General features: G+C 34.7%; 1 protein-coding gene across 13 annotated transcripts in view; it reads right to left on the bottom strand.

Moving 5' to 3' along the window:
* Positions 1 to 4,734: 4,734 nt before the first annotated feature.
* LOC138321684 (breast cancer anti-estrogen resistance protein 3 homolog) overlaps positions 4,735 to 22,913 on the bottom strand; it is a 75,441-nt gene continuing 57,262 nt past the window's right edge. For 10 of the 13 annotated variants that reach the window (XM_069265552.1, XM_069265557.1, XM_069265559.1 and 7 more), the window contains exons 2-8: positions 22,610 to 22,727; positions 19,724 to 19,835; positions 18,441 to 18,489; positions 16,204 to 16,230; positions 8,402 to 10,075; positions 7,560 to 7,728; positions 4,735 to 7,051 (exon numbers count right to left, since the gene is read on the bottom strand). In XM_069265552.1, coding sequence (XP_069121653.1) covers positions 6,548 to 7,051; positions 7,560 to 7,728; positions 8,402 to 10,075; positions 16,204 to 16,230; positions 18,441 to 18,489; positions 19,724 to 19,835; positions 22,610 to 22,727 — 2,653 coding nt within the window. In that variant the 3' untranslated portion in view covers positions 4,735 to 6,547. Of the gene's footprint in view, positions 7,052 to 7,559; positions 7,729 to 8,401; positions 10,076 to 11,359; positions 11,598 to 16,203; positions 16,231 to 18,440; positions 18,490 to 19,723; positions 19,836 to 22,609; positions 22,728 to 22,913 lie in introns of those variants that run through there. The other 3 variants (XM_069265554.1, XM_069265560.1, XM_069265565.1) reach the window with 2 other exon arrangements.

Below are 22,913 nucleotides of genomic sequence, written 5' to 3'. Positions count from 1 at the left end.
AGTATCCCAGATGTGTGTAATGTATTTTTGTAGGGAAATAAATCGCAACTTGTATTCTATGAAATAAAGATTGGCGAAAACGAATAGGTTTGCAGATCCCGATAAAGATTTATAGCAAAAAGCCTTCAGAATAGAATTTGTCAACATATTCAGTAGAATGATACATGTAAATTATATTTTATTTCCAATATAGATGACATGACGCTAGGTATTTAGGTATGTGATTGTAATTATAAAAAAAACGACAATTAGCAACTATCATTACGTTATATCAATGCCGTCCGTAGTCATTGTACCGTGATTTTTTTTTATAATTTGGTTTCAATGTTCGACAAAAATACTCTCGGCCGTGTTTTGTAATCTTTTGGTTGCTGAAAACGATAGACAATGCCATATTCACAAAAATTCTTTCTGAATGTGCTTAATACAACTGAAACACTTACGAATGCGTTCCGGGGTTCCTGTCCAGATCCGCCATCGTTGAAATAGTCCATGATTTAAATCCAAATATTGAGAGAGAAAATTTTGGCCACTCATTCGTCCATAAAAGAAAGTTTATCACAATTGTGGATTAAAACTGTCAATGAAAAATGTCAAATAACGGTATACAACGAAAGACAACACAGGCACGTGGTTTGTTCCGTCGACCACACGTGAAATCTACAAGGCGCTCGCGCTCGTGCGGGGCGCTTTCACTTCAAAACCCGTTTCATTCGAGTACTGGTCGGGCGTTTTTACAAACTTTGAACCGCGATTTTCAAAGTATAAACAAATATATGTACAAGTAATTGTGTTGATGTACATCTTAAAGTTTTTCACAAAGTCGTTACAATATGAGTAATTCTGACCTATTACCTGTTTATAAGAAATGATCTAAGGATGTACTTCACCCTTTCGTACAACCCTAATTAAACGATCTTTTTTCAAAGATTTTTTTTTTATTGCGAAAACAGATGTGTTGATTCTTAAACCCATAAAATATGATATTTATGAAATGTGTAGTTTTTTTTTTTTTTTTTTAAGTAAATAGTCGGGCAAAGGAAACCAGTCTAAATGCGGTCTTTGGCCTTCCAAAAGGCATTGCATACCATAATGATAGTCAAATTCTGCTTACGGTGTATAATATACTGGATATATTAACACCATTTTTACCGACTTTAGCCTTTGTTTGTCCGACTATTCGCTTTAAAGAATGGATATCACTAAGTAATAAGCAAAATATTTAGCATGAAGATACATTAGGGTCAGCTGCATATTGTATTTGTATTTCTGCGCTCATGGTAATTTCAGAGGTCAAAGGTCAAAGGGTGAATTCACTTTTTCATTGTTTAAGTCCTAATTAATTAAAAAATTTAAAATAGAGATGACATTTTTTGCAGATTTTGCGTGTAAATATTGGGTTTGTGAAATTCAGTTAAGAAAAATCATGAAAAATTCAAAAAGTAGGTCACGGTGATCTAGTTAATTCGTTTTGATGAAATTGCCAGCGCCCGAAGGCGCGAGATTTTGGTGTTTGGGGAGTCCATGGGTCTCCCCGGAAAAAAATTACGATATAGAATGGCTGAGATGAGTTTTACGATGTATTTTAATGGTTTTAAAGTGTTCTTACCATGGTAATTTTTCGATTTAAAGTAACCTGCATTTAGTTGTGATAATTGTGTCGTCATATCATTGTGCAACCCTGCTCGATCTGAACATACCGGCTTCACACCATCGGCACATTGTTTTGTAACTCAATTTCAAATATGCATTTTTAGAACATTTCAGTCGGCTAAAAATGGGGGCAAAAGACATGTTTGCTCCCCCGTCCTCATTGGAAGTTGGAATTTGGTTCCAGTGCCAAAAATGAAGTTCTGAAGGCCACTCGATTGTAGACAGTATTCATTGAGCATCCTCATTATTGCTTCTTGTGATGTGAGAGATATTTCTTAGACGGTCAACGTCTAATATCTAATGAGTACATGTTGGTGCATCAAAGATTTGTACTTTAATGAAAGTCCATTTTCGAGACAACCTTCAACAAGTTCCTTGCCTGTACTCTGTTGTAACACTCTAGAGTCCAGTGTAAGATTTATTGCCAATGGGGAAAAACTAACTGTTCGTCCCATAGAATAAGGCAAAATGCATATCCTTCCTTGAATTTACAGCTTGAAATAAGAAAATATCAGATTTTTTAAAATAAAGACTCAAAGCAAAACGTTGTTGTTTTTATATCTTTTTATTAATTTTATTTGTTTGAATATTTATCACTGTAAGTTTTTGGGGGTTTCCCAGGCCCTAAGTATTCTCATACATAGAGTATAAAGAATATCTTCAGGTCTATAAGACATATACAACATGTATTAATATGGGGTTATAATCTTGATATTTAAAGTCATTCTTATTGTAAATTTCAAAAGTAACAAATCAGCAAAACTAAAGCTTCCATTATGGCTACTTCTTCAAACATCCCTTGGTAACATAATTGAACTCTCCTAATAATAAGACAAGGAAAGCCCACTTTAAAAAATAAGGGTTGACAGGGTTAAGCAAATACAATATAATATCTATATACCTTTTAAATGTAATTTTCTGTCTATAAATAGGCCCAACTCCTTATAGCATCTTACACTCCTTACAAAATCAAGCATTTTACCCAAAGATTGGCAAACTCAAAATTTCATGATCATTTTAGGGTTTGAATTCAAAAGTGAAGATTGACGTTTTATTTAGAAATATCAATGAATGCTCAATAGAACTTTTCTCCATCATGTTCATAAGTCAATGGTACTGTATTTAGATGAAATCTGTATGAAATACATGGAGATAGATTTATTATTCAAAGGGGGATAACTCCTATAGAGTTATCAGATTGTGAGTATTTTGCGTAGTACAGTAGTGGAAGAAAATCCAAGAAATATGTTATCAGTAACATACACATATCTAATATGAAAATTTAATTAAACTTCTTCCATGGTGTAACAAAATAAGTAATTATGTTAAACTGTTCTCTATATTTGTCTGTATTATCTGTAAAATTGAAAATTATTTCAAAAATTAAAAAAAAAAAAATAAGATTTCAACTTATAATTTTTATAATTTAAAATAGGATAAAAATGTTAAAATGCCTCCTTAAATGCATAAATTATAAAAAATGCTAGATAGTGAAATTGAGGGGGCTGCTAAAAACCATGTAACCTGAATTTAGTTGTGATAATTGTGTCGTCATATCATTGTGCAACCCTGCTCGATCTGAACATACCGGCTTCACACCATCGGCACATTGTTTTATAACTCAAAATAATAATAAATTAATTGTCTTGCTATGACATATAAACAAAGTAATCTTTTAAGAGACATTTTTTGAAATACAAATGTAGTACGTGTGTGGACATTTTTAGTGTAGTCCATGTGTATTGAATTTCTACTATCAAAGGTTTGAACATTATGTTCTTGAAGGTTTTAGGAAATGCGCCGTGCAGCGGAAATTTTTTTTGAATGAAGTACGAAAAATGTTGTGCACGAGAACCATTTTTTCTTTCAAATAAGCATTTTTAGAAAATTTCAGTCGGCGAAAATGGGGGAGCAAAAAGACATGTTTGCTCCCCCGTCCTGGGGAACGGGGGCAGACAGTTGACCCCCCCCAGCTTCCTACGCCCGTTTCATAACCTGTAATATACCCCGCGCTCTTTCTGTCCATAAGTCTAGCCTTGTTCCCTGATCTTGTCGTCTGCATTGTCCCTCAACAACATGACACACAAATTTTTTTTTTGTTACCTTGACCTCCATGGTTACCACCTTATTGGAAGTTGGAATTTGGTTCCAGTGCCAAAAATGAAGTTCTGAAGGCCACTCGATTGTAGACAGTATTCATTGAGCATCCTCATTATTGCTTCTTGTGATGTGAGAGATATTTCTTAGACGGTCAACGTCTAATATCTAATGAGTACATGTTGGTGCATCAAAGATTTGTACTTTAATGAAAGTCCATTTTCGAGACAACCTTCAACAAGTTCCTTGCCTGTACTCTGTTGTAACACTCTAGAGTCCAGTGTAAGATTTATTGCCAATGGGGAAAATCTAACTGTTCTTCCCATAGAATAAGGCAAAATGCATATCCTTCCTTGATAAATCTTATGCTTGTAGCATGAACTTGTCATGAATTTACAGCTTGAAATGAGAAAACACTAGATTTTTAAAATAAAGACTCAAAGCAAACGTTGTTGTTTTATATCTTTTTATTAATTTTATTTGTTTGAATATTTATCACTGTAAGTTTTTGGGGGTTTCCCAGGCCCTAAGTATTCTCATACATAGAGTATAAAGAATATCTTCAGGTCTATAAGACATATACAACATGCATTAATATGGGGTTATAATCTTTATATTTAGTCAATCTTGATATTAAGTCATTCTTATTGTAAATTTCAAAACTAACAAATCAGCAAAACTAAAGCTTCCATTATGGCTACTTCTTCAAACATCCCCTGGTATCATAATTGAACTCTCCTAATAATAAGACAAGGAAAGCCCAATTTAAAAATAAGGGTTGACAGGGTTAAGCAAATACAATGTAATATCTATATACCTTTTTAAATGTAATTTTCTGTCTATAAATAGGCCCAACTCCCTTATAGCATCTTACACACAGGGACCTGGCACTATTTTTTTAAACTAACAGTATACATATACATATTATAGTATCCTTGATACTATAACATACATATGTATACTGTTGGTTAAAAATTTTCGGCCCAACTCCCTTATAGCATCTTACACTCCTTACAAAATCACGCATTTTACCCAAAGATTGGCAAACTCAAAATTTCATGATCATTTTAGGGTTTGAATTCAAAAGTGAAGATTGACGTTTAATTTAGAAATATCAATGAATGCTCAATAGAACTTTTCTCCATTATGTTCATAAGTCAATGGCAATACATGGAGATAGATTTATTATTCAAAGGGGGATAACTCCTATAGAGTTATCAGATTGTGAGTATTTTGCGTAGTACAGAATTGGTAGAAAATCCAAGAAATATGTTATCAGTAACATACACATATCTTATATGAAAATTTAATAAAAATTCTTCCATGGTGTAACAAAATAAGTTATTATGTTAAACTGTTCTCTATATTTTTCTGTATTATCTGTAAAATTGAAAATTATTTCAAAAATTAAAAAAAAAAATAAGATTTTAACTTATAATTTTTATAATTTTAAATAGGATAAAAAATGTTAAAATGCCTCCTTAAATGCATAAATTTTGAAAATGCTAGATAGTGAAATTGAGGGGGCAAGCAAAAAAATCTTTCCCTCAATCTCTTTAACCTTCTTCTGCACATGATGACTCGATGATTTTATATAAATATCATCCTTTAGATATAAGCATGCTTCTTTCAATAAAACTGTTACAAATATAACCGTATTATACTTGGAATATTACATCTGAGATACAACTTCCTGAACACAAATTATATATTCCAATTAGTTAAAAATGCTATATATTATTTTGATAAAAATATTAGTAATATAAAGGCCTATTCCTCAAAATAATTTTTTTTCAATCTTATTACTATGTCAGCTGCTATACCTCTCAGAAATCTGGGTAGGAAAATAAATGTTTGTGACATTATTAATGACCTCGTCAATGTATTATTGTTGTTTTTTTATGATGTGCATACATTTATCAACATATTGCTTTTCCTAAAACAGATTATTCCTGATTTAATTACTGTTTATCAAATGATATATACAAGTTGTAGGTATGGGAGAAGAGTTGTAATCATGAAACAATCATTGGTTTACATCATCCATGGACACAGGAACTTTATTATTGTGTATGATTTGGCAAGTCAGCACTCAACAAGCATCATGCTAACGTGTTCAATTGTTTGACTTTTTAACTTGATTGAGGTATCAATGTCACCAAAAGAAACCAATGCAAGAATTTATAATTTCTGTGATCCTTAAAGATAATTGTTTTCAACATTTAAAAAAAAAAGACAACACTTTTAAAATAGATATACATGTAAAAAGTAGTATCCTTACCAATTTATCTTAATTCACGATCCTGATTAATTAATTCATCATCTTCCTATGCTAATATGAGTATCATATTATACTTTACATTTTGTTATCTCAGATTCCAATTCCTTGTATTTTGTAGGTCCCAACTGAACATTGCACTAATTAAAAAATATTCAACTTAATTAAGCTATACTACTCTGAGTGAGTTGTTTTTTAGTGTTGCTGACTTTGAGATAACAAGGTTCCTCTGTGTATCATTTTGCTGTAGACTGGCCCAGTAGTATATCTATATCAGCCAGCATCACCTACACATAAAATCTGGAAGACTTTGTAAAAATACTGGTAAAACACTAACCACTCAAAATTACTCAAATCACTCGATCAAAGGAATATTACACATCTTAAAGCATTCCACACAAAGTCAGATTTCTTTCAACACCATGAATACCTCAAATTCTTTGTAGAAATTCACCCTCACATTCCCAATCACTCTATATTCAAAATATCACACAACATTTCAAATTTCACTCTCCTCCATCACACTTCTGTTCCATCATCACCCGGCGGTTCCGCTCGGTTTGACAAAACAGCCAATAACTGTTCAAACTTATTTAGCCGTAATGTCCGTTCTACACTGGCCCCCTTGGAGCCCCATAACAGCTTCATCTGGAACTCCGTACGGAACATGTCCAATAGTTCGGTGTCCGGCGTGAAGGCGTTGAGCAGGGCCTGGCCCGTCACGCTGTACAGACCCGCCTGGGCCGTGATCAAACGAGCCGTATCCAGATGTGTCAACAAAATGTCTAATCCCGCATTAGGGTCGTTATTCTCCCAAGGGAGATAATCCAACAATGATTCATCGTCCCGTTCTAAGAGTACCACAAGAGAACTAATATCAGGTATGCTGACATTCTGGAGGGGAAGTAAACCACTGCCGTCGTTGAGCGACTTGAGTGCCGCCTTGTGTTTAGTGTCGAAGGTAAAGGCACTGGATGTGTGGTTCTGTCTCAGGACCATCCACGTGTCTCTCAGCCTCTGTATCTGTAACAAAACCAAAGGTCAATCAGGGGTCAGGTATGTAAATAAAGGTCAATCAGGGGTTAGGTATGTAAATAAAGGTCAATCAATGATCTGTTATGTAATGGAAGTCAAATTTTTTAGCTGTTAATGATATATATATCTACAGTTAACACTGTTTAAAACATCAAGCTAAGGACAATGCAAAATATGTCTGTATAGATCAGTCAAACTGTCCAAATTGGCCAAGAAAATATTCTAACAAAGCAGGTGGTCACTATACAGAGGTGGTTTCTAAGGCAAGTTTTAAATTTTAGGAGTAGGTGCTTGAGGTTGCTATATTTAAAGGAAATCGGAACGAAAAAAAACCCACTATTGGTTGTGGAGGTGACCTTGACTTTTTGTGTCAAAAATTACATCGAAACAAATCAAATATTACATTACCAAATATATTTCTTTTGGTAGAACATTATGAGACATACAGAGACATACAGTACTTGTGGTAAAGCACCATACATGGACTTATACTAACCTGGATACTAGCTAACCCTTCCATAACAGCAGAGAACGCGAACAGGTTCCCAAGGGTGACCCTGAGCTGGAGCGCGATTTCTATCCACTGGCTTAACATCTTAGCTCGATCTGTAACCTTCTGACAAGTCAGTATCGTTGTTCTTGTGAATAACTTTAAACAGTAACACCTGAAAAACACATGTAAATAATCTTAGATTCAATATTTCATTGAAATCAGTATTAAACATTTGTAAAACAAATAATTTATTTATCATGTATGAACAAATGCTCTTCGTATGACTGATGCTATTCCCAGTACACCATAACTCTCTCTAGGATTTGACTTGATATGGTTTTATATTGCTTAACATCCAATCAACAGCTAAAGTCATTAATTAACATTGTACTCCCCTCAATGGACTCCCTTGTATTTTATACATGTCATATAAAGAGCAAAAGTCACTTACTGGACAACTTGTCTTAATTTGCATTCTTAAACCCTGTAGAGTTAGAAAGCCAATTTGTTAATTATTCTCTCCTGTTTTGTGACAACTTCTGACAAAAGAATACCCTAAAGCAGTTTCCAATTGTACAAGGTAACTTAGTCTTGGCCGAGTAAAAGCCTATACTTTTGTTATACATAAAGAATCTAACCCTTATGATGGTGTAGTTACAGTGATACCACCCTAAAATTTATGTCATCTGTACTTCTCCCCTTTCCCTGGGATGCTCCAATCCTATGCAGATCTGACATTCTCCCTTTACCATGGCATTAATCCTTCATGTTAATTTCAAAATCAAAAAGGTTATAAACAATATCAATATTGAAATGAAACGTTGATGTTATTTTTAGGTACTAACCTTTCTATTGTATCCTGACGGAGTTGTTTCCCTTGAGGAAGTGTCATCAGTTCCAGACCCGACTCCACGCCGACCCCAAGGTCAGAGTCACAAATGACCTTCAGACTTTCAAGGTCAATTTTGGTCATGTGTAATGCTAGTATTCTCGGATCCGTTGATAATAACAAACTTTTCACTGTCACTAACGTTGCTGTTTCCAGTGGTTTGTTTTCCTCTGGTAAAATGTCACTGGCATATTTTGAAATATTTAACGTAGACCCGACCTTGTCTGTTGGTATGGAGATAGTTCTAGATTTAGTCCTATTTACCATATCTGTACTATTTATATCTCCTAAACTGTTATCACTCGTTTTATTGGTTGGCGTTTTGTTAGTCGGTGTATCTGGAACCATGGCGTAGTCACGATTGTCTAAAAATGAAAATTTGGTGTCGGATGACAACCTTGACCTTTGACTGTCTGTGCTATTCAAGGTCACACTTCCGTTTAAAACTCTCTCCTGATTTTGATTATAAGGAATTGTTTTTGAGTTGTAATTGTTGTCGTAATCATTCAGAGGTATATCTCCAGATAAATTGGCATTTTGGTCCACAGGAAAAGCTCTATTTTGATTTGATAAATTGTTTTTTTCTAACCAACTGGGCGCTTCCTTCACCTGGCTATAATCAGAGTAGTCTCTATCATCCTCGTACATATTGGGATTACGCACCTGTACTTTGGGGCGTTGTTTATACTTGATGGATGGTATACGACTGGGTTTGGGAGGGGCGGGTTTGGAGAGATTGCTGTCTGACGAAGAGGGTGCCAGGCGTGGTGATGGAGGAGGTATCTGTAGATACTGTCCTTGTCGATTACTAACGACGAAAAGTCCGGGGTCCATCAACACCGGCTCACTGCCACACCTTACGTGATATGGAGGAAGGTTTGACGATGACACAGAACCTTTTAACGATGTGCTACCAAATTTATTTGGAATGCTGGGAAGACTGTCACATCGGTCCATATTAGATCCTGTCATATTATCCTGTACATCATTGTCCACAATGTCCAACAAAGGCTGACTGCCAGTCCGTATTGGCCGTCTGTGTCGGGACTTGGGACTGCCCCGTGGACTGACCTTGGGGCTGTTATAAGGACTAGCATGGGGACTCTGTGTGGGCGTGTAGGCAAAATCAGCAGCCCCGATCAGGCTGGCCTTATTACCATATTTGGAGTCGTAGTAGCTGAGTGGCATGGTTCGACCAATAGGATTTTTTATCACAGCTCCCGATGCCTTTGTAACCCCTTTCCTGTGGGACATGTAAAAGTCTACGAGATCTTGAACAGAACCAAATTTCTCATCCTCAAAGAAATACGATATATCTGGTGTCTTTGAATCTTTTCTTTCTGTTATTTGCGAATTTATCACAAAATGTATCGGTACCCCACGGCACCCAGTGGTCAACACAAAATCACCAGGCTGAGATATACAGTCTCTCACAAGGAAATCTCCATCACGATTCACAATCTTCTCGGCGTGTTGTCGCGATATGTTACCATGGTACCATGGCCAGTGTTGTAGCTCCGAAGGGTCTGATTTTAGTTCGGCTGTGAGGTCACGTTCCAGACGCTCCGCAGATACATTGACGACTTGGTAGTCTGGGTAATTAGACTTGGATGATGGCGGTGTTTGTAATCTGTGAAAGATGAATAATAAAAGCGTTACAATTGATAAATTAAATCAAACCATCAAAAATTTCTACAAATAAAATTTGTACACATGTATCATTAATAAAGATTTTGGTAATAATTTGTAGAATTGGATCAAACAAATTCTTATATTAAAGTTTCTATCTGCATATACCGTAATGTAAGAACCTCTACCATTCACCTGGTGATTTATGGACAAAGGTTTGTAAATACATATATCCAAAGTGAAAGGTGAATGACAAATTAAAACAAAGACAATAATAGTATGATAAAACGTACATGTACATTGAAAGGTCACAGACCGAACAACGGTTACGTTTGGTTCCGACATAAATATAATCTTGTGCCATCTAATAGTAAATAATGAAAATCTTATCAGTCAATACAGAAAATGATTTCTAGTTAGAAATTCCTAGCTGTAGGGGTAAGGTACGGCACCCCTTGGAGAAATGACCTCAGACCTTTATTTTTCTGGCTATAAAGGAGTGACGTGTAGGAGCCTACAGGGAGATGATGACCTTAGACTATATATATATATACTTCGTCCAGGCCTTTCACCTATCCGATAATTCCTTCACATTTCCTGTAAAACTCCAGATAGACCCATCCCATACATTGATCCGAAAGATCATCGACACACGAACTCTGGTGACAAACTTCCTGTAATCTCCCGATGATGACAAAATTAAACAAAGGCGAGCCTGTCCTTTAAGAGCTGGTCAAACTCTGACTTATATACACAATATTACCATCGTAAATCTTTGTAAGAATGATAAGTTTAATTTTCTCTATCGTGACAAACGCAATATGGTGTATTATGTTATTACTGCCCCACAAAATATTGTCCAGATTTGCAGACTTTCCAACAATAAGATCATAAACATTTGTTAATGTTTAGTACATTCGTTGGTATCTTTTTTCATTTAGCTTATTAATCTCCAACACAACAGGTTAAGACACAATACGATGAGACAAGATAGGAGAAGACAATCTTATTAAGACAGACAAGGGTATAATATGCTCTTTTAATTTCATGGCAGATCAAGACATCAAAATTTCCTTTTCTGGCCATACTGATCATGTACTATTCAGTAAAAAGTACAATAGTTATAAGTCCTTATAATGATTGACTGAAATCTCAACATCAGGTTACTTCTGTACAGCATAAGTATATACCTCACAATATCTTCTGTGTACTACTCTTATATCTTAAAGTTCTTCTAAAAATTATTTCAATGTACACATATACACAGGCACCTATGGACACCTACCCTTCTCCTACAGGTATCAAACTTCTCATTAAAACATCCTGCACACTTCTTTACAGACAAAAGTACAGGTAAATACCAGGGATATCACATTGACCACAATCACCTCTGGACTGGTCAGTCTCACTCTGACCACCATCACCTCTGGTCAGTCTGTATATACATACAGGGATGATAAGTATATACCCATTACCACACGTCCAGGCGCCCCATCTTCACCTTGGAACATAAACAATGAACTCCTCACATATATACCTAGGCCATGAACTGGCCAACAGCTTTAATTGTCCATAAACTAATCCAACAGAATTATCGGTCACCAGTAAAGGAGAGAAATCCGGACAGAATTGGACAGGTTTATGTCTCTCTATCACAGGTTAATACACTATACTGTAGATTACCTGGTATATGTATGCACATCAGGTCTCCACAGCTAAATATTATGATCCTAAACACGAATATGTTTATAAGATCAGATATCAGTAACAAAACATTTCAAGGTAGAGTACATCTTAGTTCACCAAGAGATGAGGCCACAGGTAAACACAGAGAAATGAGGTAATACAAAATGTGTATATTCATGAAGCATACAGGCAGGATAAGGTTAAAACTAACAAGGAATTCAGAGAACCTACTGTCATTCATACAAGGAATTCAGAGATACCACTCTTATTCATCAAAAGGATTCAGAGACCTCAATTTCATTCACCCAAAGGTTTCAGAAACCCCACTCTCATTCACAAAAATGATTCAGAGACCCCACTCTCATTCACCAAAGGGATTCAGAGACCCCAATCTCATTCATCAAAGGGATTTAGAGACCCCACTTTCATTTATCAAAGGGATTCAGAGACCCCACGCTCATTCACCAAAGGGATTCAGTGACCCCACTCTCATTCACCAAAGGGATTTAGAGACCCCACTTTCATTTATAAAAGGGATTCAGAGACCCCACTCTCATCCATCAAAGGGATTCAGAGACCACATTCTCATTCATCAAAGGGATTTAGAGACCCCACTCTCATTCATCAAAGGGATTCAGAGACCCCACTCTCATTCATCAAAGGGATTCAGAGACCCCACTCTCATTCACCAAAGGGATTTAGAGACCCCACTTTCATTTATAAAAGGGATTCAGAGACCCCACTCTCATCCATCAAAGGGATTCAGAGACCACATTCTCATTCATCAAAGGGATTTAGAGACCCCACTCTCATTCATCAAAGGGATTCAGAGACCCCACTCTCATCCATCAAAGGGATTCAGAAACCCCAATCTTATTCACCAAAAGGATTCAGAGACCCCACATTTATTTACCTGTGTTTCGTCCAAGGGATTGAAAGATCTTGCATTTACAAGAAGGAATATGAAACCCCACTGTCCTTCAATAAAAGGATCCAAAGAATCAAGATCTGATGACATTCCTGGAGATCTAAGAGGGATATGCTAGAGTGGTGCAAACAAATTGGGTGTAACTTGGCAGCCTTACCAGACAGCCTGTCTCTGTAGTGCTAAATGGTATAGATTTATCATGGTTACTACCTACATAAAGAGGAACAAATAACATATTCTGACCTTGTCACCTCTGGAGAAAATATCAGGAGGTTAGCATAAAAGCAACAGTTTTATCAGTGGCACCATACTGTTTTTGAGGGCACCAAAACAGAAAACAAGCTGTCAGATTCCAAATGTTTACCAAGGTCATGCTTGGTGTTTTGAGGCCCACAAGGGCCGACTACTGTAGTAAGTTAAAAGAACAGTATAGCCCTCTACCTCTGTGTTGTGAGTTGGAAACCCATAAAGTAATTAATTGACAGGTATTGACTGTTATATAGCCTGGTAGCAGGTCATCATTGTAAACTGAGCACACATCAAAACTTCTCTGGATAATGCCACTGTTATGTACCAAATACTTACATTTTTCTTAAATCCAATATTGTATGTATATATGTACATCCCTGAAAACACTTTTTATGCCTTTATATATGTGCAGGTTTCTAATTGTTCCTTCATGATGAACACATGTACATCTATTCTTTATGACTGTTAATTGTCCTAATTTTTATTCCACACGACAACTCACTGTTGGTACGTAATACTGTATTTGTTACAGAAATTCTATAACACACATATATCTCAAAGGTCCTTTTTCACCATACACTGTAAGTATATATATATATATCCATAGTAACTGAAAATCCTTTTGTATGTACTACAGATCTCTGAACAGTTTTGAAGCTTATAGTCCTTAAATCTCTATTCCGCCAGGCAACATTCGCAGTTGCCAAAATTGTATTAGATTTATCTCGGAAATGTTTGAAGTGTCCTCACAGCAGCCTGTAGTGATCCCATTGTATATCATGATACCTGAGGGTTCGGATACATCCGGATCTCTTAGTGTAGCTCTACATATCGACAATTAGAGAAATTCTCCTCTCCTCTGTAAACATCAGATCCCTGAAGGGGCTATTTAGGGTCCTTATCTGGTGAAGATTGTCAGAACAAGACAAGGCGACGACTCCACATATCCTACACCTCTCTCGATTATTTATACAGCACACCGCCGTAAATGTGATCTATTTACGAAATATTTGATCCGCTTCATAACACAACCAGGCATATATATACACTGGCAACATCCCAACATGGCCCCCACTCTAAACTTTTATTTTTCTGGAGTTATTACGACGAGGCTGTCTACTTATTACTCTGATTATCACGATGTTGATGCTACCCCATTATGAGTGAGTGCAGATTTTGTCAAAGGAAAATAAATTACCTACTTCATGTACACACATACATACAAACACCAATGTCTTGTTGGGATCTGATAAGTTTTCAACTTCCACAAATAAATAGATTTTAAATTAGTATTTTGCAGAAGATAGCTCATTCACTAGATTTATACATCAATATGAATGCTATGCTACATGTATTAGATTTAAATCTTAAGGAGATGTGTCAGGAGCCATTTAATATTAGCTAGGTTTATAGAGATTATCAAAGTCATATAATGTGCCAACTTAGTTTGGTAAAGTGATTAAGAAAATGTTACTTGATGATAATTTATTTATTTATATATATTTTTTTTTAATTTTCCTGAACGTGTTTTGGATATATTCGGCAGAACTGGTTACACTCTATTACCACCCACCTTAGTGTATAATCAATCTTAAATGAAGGTCATACTGTGTGGAAATTGGCCCTAATTGGTACCAAACGAAACTGGCTTCATTAAGCAGGCAGTGAAGAGGTATTGGTACTAGACAGGTTTTCATGTAAATCAATTGTTTACATGTAGAAAACATTTACCATCTTGGACTAAGGAATTAAGCTCTATATAAGACCAGCCTTGTTTTTTATGCTCCTTTATAAACAATTTCAAATCTCATTTTTTATATGTCATTCAATATCAAAACTATAGATAGTAAAAATCACTGCATATATTAATTAGAACAATATATCTCCTGTCTTCACTTGTTTCATAAACTTTTTTACAACATGTATGTGAATAAATCAAATTATGGTATCCACTGAACATTTATATAACATACACATTATTTTAGATTTTAATGTACATTACAGTATAGACAATAGGAACAGGTGACAAAGAAGCATATAGCAAGCAGGTTTCATCTTATCAACGCTGCATGATGTACGGTAGCAACTGATTTAGCAAAGCCAGTGATGGACCTGTGAGTACAATCTAGCTGTGATTTTGAAGAAAAAAATATTATTCCATGAAAATAAAACAATAGATGTAAAAAAAAAAAAAAAAAAAAACGAAATAGTTAGGGGCTATGACACATTACTGTCACTATAGCCCTATTTCAGGGTTTGAACCCATGCAATGTCCCGCAATTAAGGCTACTATATATATTTATATAAGTACTGTCTGCAGGTCAGTGTTTTTTCTCTGAGTACTCCAGCTTAATTAAATTTTTCTGCATTCGAAACCTAACATACCTTCAAATGACACTTGCTGTTAATAAGTCATAAAACAAAATACATTTAAACCCAAACTCATATGTTACCAAAACATACAACCACAAACTTTTGACTTTATAAATAACACAGGTAAAAAATGTTTACATGCATGGTTATCAAAATATTTCGTATAAAAATACCAACCTTCTACTTGTCTAGGTTAACATATTTATGTCAGCTGATCGTGTGACAGGTGCCCAGAATATGATAATGAATAAAATTCTACCTGTCCGACAGGTGGTTTTAAATTAGCTGGCTTAAGGCGTGTGTCTGCATGGTCAATTGTCGACTATTTACTCACTTAATTGGGCTGTCAAAACACCATATCCTTAAGTTGTTTTGATATCTTAATTGGTCCAAGTTAATTGTCTATAATCTGAAATAATCTCTACCATAAATAAGAACATTTTGATTGGACGACTTGTCAAACATGAATAACTTTGTTAGAGAACATGGCATGTGAATAACGAAAGCAAGTGAAAAATCTAAAGTAATTTTTTTTCTTGGGGTATACAAACCCACGCAGTTGACAACTGCAATATGTTTATATGTATTTCGGATTGCACAGAGGTATTCTTTCAGAAAACCATTTCAAGGAAAGACTTTCCAAGCAAAATTATTGAGGAAAAAACCACATATATAATGTCCTGCACCATAAAAGCATAAAAAAATCTGCAGTTTCAATGAACTTATGCCCTCAAAGCCATTTATAGTTACCAATCTATGAAACAAAGCCATTTATAGTTACCAATTTATGAAAATAAGAGAAATACACACACAAAAAGCTTTTTGGAAATTGAACTTAATTATTATAATCAGTGAATTAAAGGTAAAACATCTAATTTTAAAATCTTTGTTACCTTTGAACCTGTTCTGTCTGTAATTGTCTGTAATTCAAAGTTGACATAATGAACAAAGATTCATTTATCAATGAAGATTTGATATTACAAATTTTGATTCTTCTAACAATAATAAAACAAACTTACATCTTTTGTCAAAACTTTGCAGTCTCTTGGAATATATTTAGTTGTAAATATCCAGTCCAGAATTCATTTCATCACAGATGTACATGTGCAGTCTCCACTATACATGTAAAGCACTTTTGCGATTTAGTTTTTCTAATTATACGAGTACATTCCAGAAACTCAAACAGGAACTTTATCAGTTCTTAATTCCTTTTTTATCGTGAATGATAAGTAAATACTCCCATCTCCAACGACACACCCAGGCAGAGAACACATATGTAGTTTGTGTTTTCAGTGGCAATATATATGACAAGCGTTGTCTCTACCTTGTGTGTAAACTCTCATTCAGAAATGAGTGGGGTCAAGGGGGACAACTTCCTGTTGAGTGTTTGAATAGGCCGATAACACTGAGCTGGCCTTGTGTTATATTATCTAACCCAGATAAAAGCGTGTCTGCATTGTCTATGTCAGACACAGATCTTGTAACATATTACATTACTTGTATTGCTTCATTTTTTCAAAAGAGCAGACACAGATAAATTTACAAGGTAATTTTAAAGAACTATGCATACATTTTTGACTGAAATGTATTGATAGTTATATTTGCTAGTGTCTGGGCGCGATTTTAAAATTTTCTTTTTAAATACATCAATATCATTCTAAGATGAATTAGATGTTTTTCCTTTATCAACTATTTAATTCCTTGGTCTCATTTTCAGTTAAAAAGACAATTTCCTCAATTGTCTACACCCTGACAAAATTCATAAACTAGCTACCTCATATAGAATGTAGTACATTTTGTATGTAGCCGCCATGTCTTTACCTAACTAAGATAAAATCCGACATAAGATTTTCTTTAAGTCCAAATACCAATACTTGAGATTTGGTCTGTCAGCAGATTCTGATAAGGGTTCAATATTTCTGATAGGAAGTGTCAGGTAATCACAGGTGTAAACAAGCACTGATTACAGGTATTCACAGGTACGTAATCACATTGTGGACAAGTAGGAGTCAGCTAGAACCCTATGTTTAAACATATATACTTCATAGTCTCATTTCTAAAACGTCCATAATAGCTTTTATATGTACATATTATATGTATATTAACAAAACTTGTTAACCTGTATAGAATATGTACATGAAGTCTTATAAAGAGAGGAAGTCAGAGTTCCCTTGGAAAACCTGCATGGTCAGCAGATGATCTTGGGAGTTGGATCAGGCCCCATGAGTTTCATCAATGTTATTGAACTTTAAGAAAACTCCTTAAGTTAAAATTCTCCTTAGGAAAGCATAACAGAGACAGGAAAACAATATTTTATAAGAATTAAAGGACATTTAGTACTTCTGTTTTAATTTGTACATGAGAGGAGAAAATGTAGCGACCGGACTGAGATTTAAACCCAGGACCTCTGAAAACACGTCAAATTAATTTAATACTCTAACCAGAAACATATTTTATACATAGAGATTGGAAATTCCTTCTTTGTCTTTGTTGACAGGCAGTAACACCTCCGGTTTATAGGCTTTTTGCCTTGGCTACCTACTTTTAAGTGTATTCTTTTAAACATAATATTTTTGCATCAACACTAAGTTTAAGCATTAAATCATGGTTTGATGTGACTGGTTTTCTCAATTGACGTTATTTAATATGATTTTTGAAAGCATGAAAATAGGCAATTTTACCTGGTTTTTCGAAAATCACACATTTAAAACTGGAAGTGTATTTTGTTTTATTAATCCATAAGTTAAAAATTACTGAACTTTTATAACAAATCAAATTTATTCTGCTGTTAAAAATTACTGAACTTTTATAACAAATCAAATTTATTCTGCTGTATTTAACCATTTAAGAGTTTATCTAAAAACCCTAGGCTCATACAGAGGTACATCTGCCGGTTGTAAAAATGGGTGAGTTGCCAATCTCTATGTATATATGTTTCTGCTCTAACTGACTGAGCTACCTGGTCACCGATGATCGACCAAGTCCAATCCCACTACACTAAAATGATTTCCAATGGTGAATTTTAAGTTCAGAAATTTGCGAAAGTTTTAAAGAAATCTTGATGAAACTTGGTCCACAAAACCAGGGTAAATTCAGCCATATACCCGGTGAAGGATATCAAACTACTTACTGTGCTGTAGCACTGAGGCTTCGCTGTAGTCCTGGTACCACCTTGTACCCTGTTAATGGAGAATTAAGTCACATACATTATTACAGAAGATGATGATAATTTCATTATAGAGACATACATAAAACAATCAATCCATGTGAATTACAGTATCCTAGCAGAAGAAGCATTGGAGAAAGAGTTTAAAATGTTTTAAGGTAGGTCAAAGGTTAATATATAGGTCACAGTAACCTACATTGTGACCTAGTTTTTAGAGCACAGACGAGATGATGTATGCAAGGTAAAATATTGCTACTCCTTCCAACTTGCCACCCAGTGTATATGTATAAATAGTGAAGGGTGGAGGTGAGGGAGAGGGGAGGAAAGGGAAGGTACAAGAAAGTATGCAAAATCATCACTCAGTCACAAGGGCCAACACCTTAACCACTTAGCCACTGCAAACTCTCTGCTCGATAAACAGTGTTTCTGAAGTATTGCTCATATCATCATAACATTTGATAGCAAACAGAATGCCATAGTGAATATATACAAGCATAATTCCCTAATCAGAACCTGTACCATTAAATACACTAGCCCATTAGGCAAGGCATCTTATAGTGAGGTACAATAACTGGTTTGACCTAGATATATGATTTAATATTTCCATCCAGATGTGGATGGGCTGTACTGAAGCAGATTTCACACTAAAACATGCATTCTTACCATAACTTACACATGTGTAGTTAACTATAAAAGCATACCACGGTACGCTTAAAATCACATCAAATCATAGTTTTATTGTTTTCACTGTACCCTTCTGATGTATAGAACAAGTGGTTTTTTAACATGTGTTACATAATGGTCGGTTTCCGTGCCAAGGCATTAATGGGTAATGAACGAATTGGGTGATAGCAGACAGATATTTAATTGTTAGGGTGTAATCTTCATCATAAGATAATGAATGCCACCTGACCCTAAAATCCTTCAGTTTAGATTATTCTGAATTCCTTCAAAAGAGGCATATTAAGGTTAGGTATTATGGTACACAAGTTTAGGCCATATATAAGCATAATCCCCATGTATATGACATGTAAAATTGTTTTAAATTGTCTCCGTATGAAAACAGAAAGAATGTATGTGTCTTTCTAACACCATAGTACAAAAGACATCCAAAAGCACATCTCACATTTGTGTCAATCCAGTCAATCTCCTGGTAAAGAACATCATTGGTATTTTGTATGTATATTTCAAAACTGCAATATTAATCCTAATATATGACAATATAAAAGTTTGATATTAATTCTTACCTCGCTGATGTTTCTCCTTGAGAATTCGTAAACTGGACACAACTTTAGCTCGGAGTGCTGCATTACATATACCGAGCTCCTTTATCTCTGTTTCGGTAAAGTTCAGCAAATCCTGTAGAGAGAGGAACACAAGATTATTCAGGGTTGTCTCCCCTCTTCAGCCAAAATAAAAATCAATAAATCTCTATGGAAGAAATGCCTTTACACAGCAGCTGAAACTAACCTTCCCTTAATTGTATCACCCCTAATATTATAATGTTATAGCCCATATCCTTTGTGATGGAATGATCTATTGGTGTTGATGAGGGGACTGTACCATCACAAGATTAATTGGTTGTATTGGAATGAGACTCTGAGGACATTGCCTATGAATATTTTCTGTCTGACATGACATTGCCTATGAATATTTTCTGTCTGACAGCAGCTTTGAGACTTGATGTTGCATTCCAGGATTGGAGTATGGAGGAGAGTTTGGGTGGGTGGGGGGGGTGTGGTGTGTGAGGGCTTGGGGGCTTTAAAACATAGCATGGGCTCTCAATAAATTATCATATTGGATTGTGTTATAATGGTTCATCAGAACTGAAAAAAGTGATAATCATAGTTAGATGTATATTTAATACAAACACATTATATTAAAGAATTAAGATATAGTTTATAATGTAAATCAATAGTTAATGATTTACTGCCTAAATGACTCTGCCTCCTCGATACAGGTAGTTAAAGTTTTGTTGTCCGTGGGGTTAAATACAGAAACTGATATTTAACCTTGTAGACTAAATATTTGTGAAAAAATGTCATTGATTTTTGTTGTTATAGAAACAAACTTTTGCCTATAACATCTTTTTTGTTAGAAACAAATTTTGCCTATAACATCTTATTGACAATTACTGTGATGTGTGTTTCTATTTCAGACATCCATAAGGATAGTAGCATTCAGTGAACCAAAAGCGGATATACAAGGGACACAACTCTTTCATACATCTAGCCTCAGATGCCTATCAACCACATGAGTTTCTCTCTAGTTGTGTAACCATTTTAAGTAAAATTGATAATTCTACTCTCTATTTATATTGATTACTTCCTTTCTCCTCAAACCACACTAAATGAACAAAATCTTATCTTGAAATACTCTTTTTATCATATTTTATCTTATCTTATTCATAAGGTCAAAAGATCACCTTTCCAATTATGTTCTTTCCTGAAGGAACTGTGGTTTCTTGCTAAAGTAAGACCCTCACCCCATGAACCTTACATGGTTTAATATAAATCATGTTGCTAATTGTTATAAATTGTAGTCACCCCAAAATGCCTCCAAACTCCCATATAAAATGATATGTCTAATCTTGAAAAAGGGATTCCAGAACCATAAATTTAATATCAAACATTTAGCAGTCAAGATAATTCAACAATGAAATTATTATCAATTTTAACATGCATGCAGAATAATCAGAAATTTAGTAATTTTATATTTCACTTTGATGACCTTGACAATAATTCTCAGCTTTAAACTCAATATTACATACAGTAATTAAATACAAAACAGGATTATCTTGGCTGGTAAAGTAATTCTGATATGTTTAATCCAGAAAAGGGCATGGATACTTATCCTAAAACAGAATGACAACAACATCTGTTACTTTCCGTGTTCACTTTAAATTTAACACATCCAGTGTCATACCATACAGTATCATTAAAATAATCTGACTTAAGAAGAATTGTTTTATAGTATTTATCTTTTCAATAAAAAAAAAAATGAGTTGATGAGCCAGCCTGTCGTCTGCTATCATGTAAACATGCACTCTGTCTATTATTACATCTGGGCAATTATATCCATTTCCTGACGGCTGTCATTACAACCATAACTGTAATTGATAATTATACCCATAATACATCATTTCTTCATCTAATGATTGCTAACTTCCTGTCATATCTAAGAAATGCCTTTTCTGTTGATAATGTAGCTCGAGATGGACATTATTATTATTTTTCTTTTAGAATGAACCTAATTTGTGGAGATGCGCAGTGGATATATCCCCGAACACCCAGCCGTTTTATAAATCCATGCTATCTTATTGCATGCTTGTGTGGTGTAAACTTATTATCTAGGCAGAGTAATGGACGGATAAATCAACTTTTTGTCATAAACAATAATGAGTCATATCTGTATGTGAAGAACATTGTTCTCTGTACAGTTACAATAGCTGGACTGGTTTCTGGATAATGAAAGGGAGATAACTCTGTTAGGTTTGTTCAGATAATGTTTTACATAGCCATAGACATAACATTGACAGCAACAAAAAGATTAATGTAGTAATTACATCAAGAATTCAAAAGGTCCTATTCTAACCATGGATTAATTTGGCATTTTCAGTTCCTATTTTGAAATTTCTATACTGAGACTTCCGATTTTGAACCTCCATTTTAGGCCATTTTAGCAAGTCCAAATAATCTAAAATGTTCAAAATGTAAAAAATCTTACTTTACCATCAGAAAGAACAAGTCAAAATATAAAAAAATCAACCTTTTATTGGAGATTACTAAGTAGACTTTCTTGAGTTTAAAGTTTAAACAAGTGAAATTACTCCAATGGAAATTTCAAAAAGTTTGCAAGTATGCAATGTTTTGTGTCCTAAAACTTAATATGTTTCATACAAGTATGTTAATTAAATAACCAAGGGATACCAGAATTAAGGTTAAAATGGTGATGAAGGGAGAAACAATTCTGGAGACCTGGAATAGGTTGATTACCACCAAATGCATGTTATATATGATATAGCTCCATTTGTTCATTAATTGCCAGTCAAATATTTGAAGGGTCAAACCCTCAAACCCTTGCCAGTGTGATCAGACATTAGTCCACACTTTAACCATGAAAACACATCATACCTCGACTCCCCTGTACTTGCAGAAGAGGCCGTAGTGGTCCTTCATTCCCAGGGCGTCCAGCCACGTCTCTATGGGGATGTGCTTATGGGCCATCACCTGCTGTCTCTCCAGCACGATCCTACAAAATATGAAAAAACAAATATTTAGTTCAAAATCTATAAAATATAAATAAACAAATATTTAGAGGTGTTCAAAATCTACGAAATATCAATAAACAAATATTTAGTTCAAAATCTACAAAATATAAATAAACAAATATTTAGTAAAGTTCAAAATTAAACAAGTAAGTTTCAATATTTGCTTT

This window comes from Argopecten irradians, chromosome 4 (genome assembly GCF_041381155.1).
Source record: "Argopecten irradians isolate NY chromosome 4, Ai_NY, whole genome shotgun sequence".
Lineage (NCBI taxonomy): Eukaryota > Metazoa > Mollusca > Bivalvia > Pectinida > Pectinidae > Argopecten > Argopecten irradians.
Note: the sequence above shows the minus strand (reverse complement) of the source record. Positions and strands in the feature narration are given on the sequence as shown.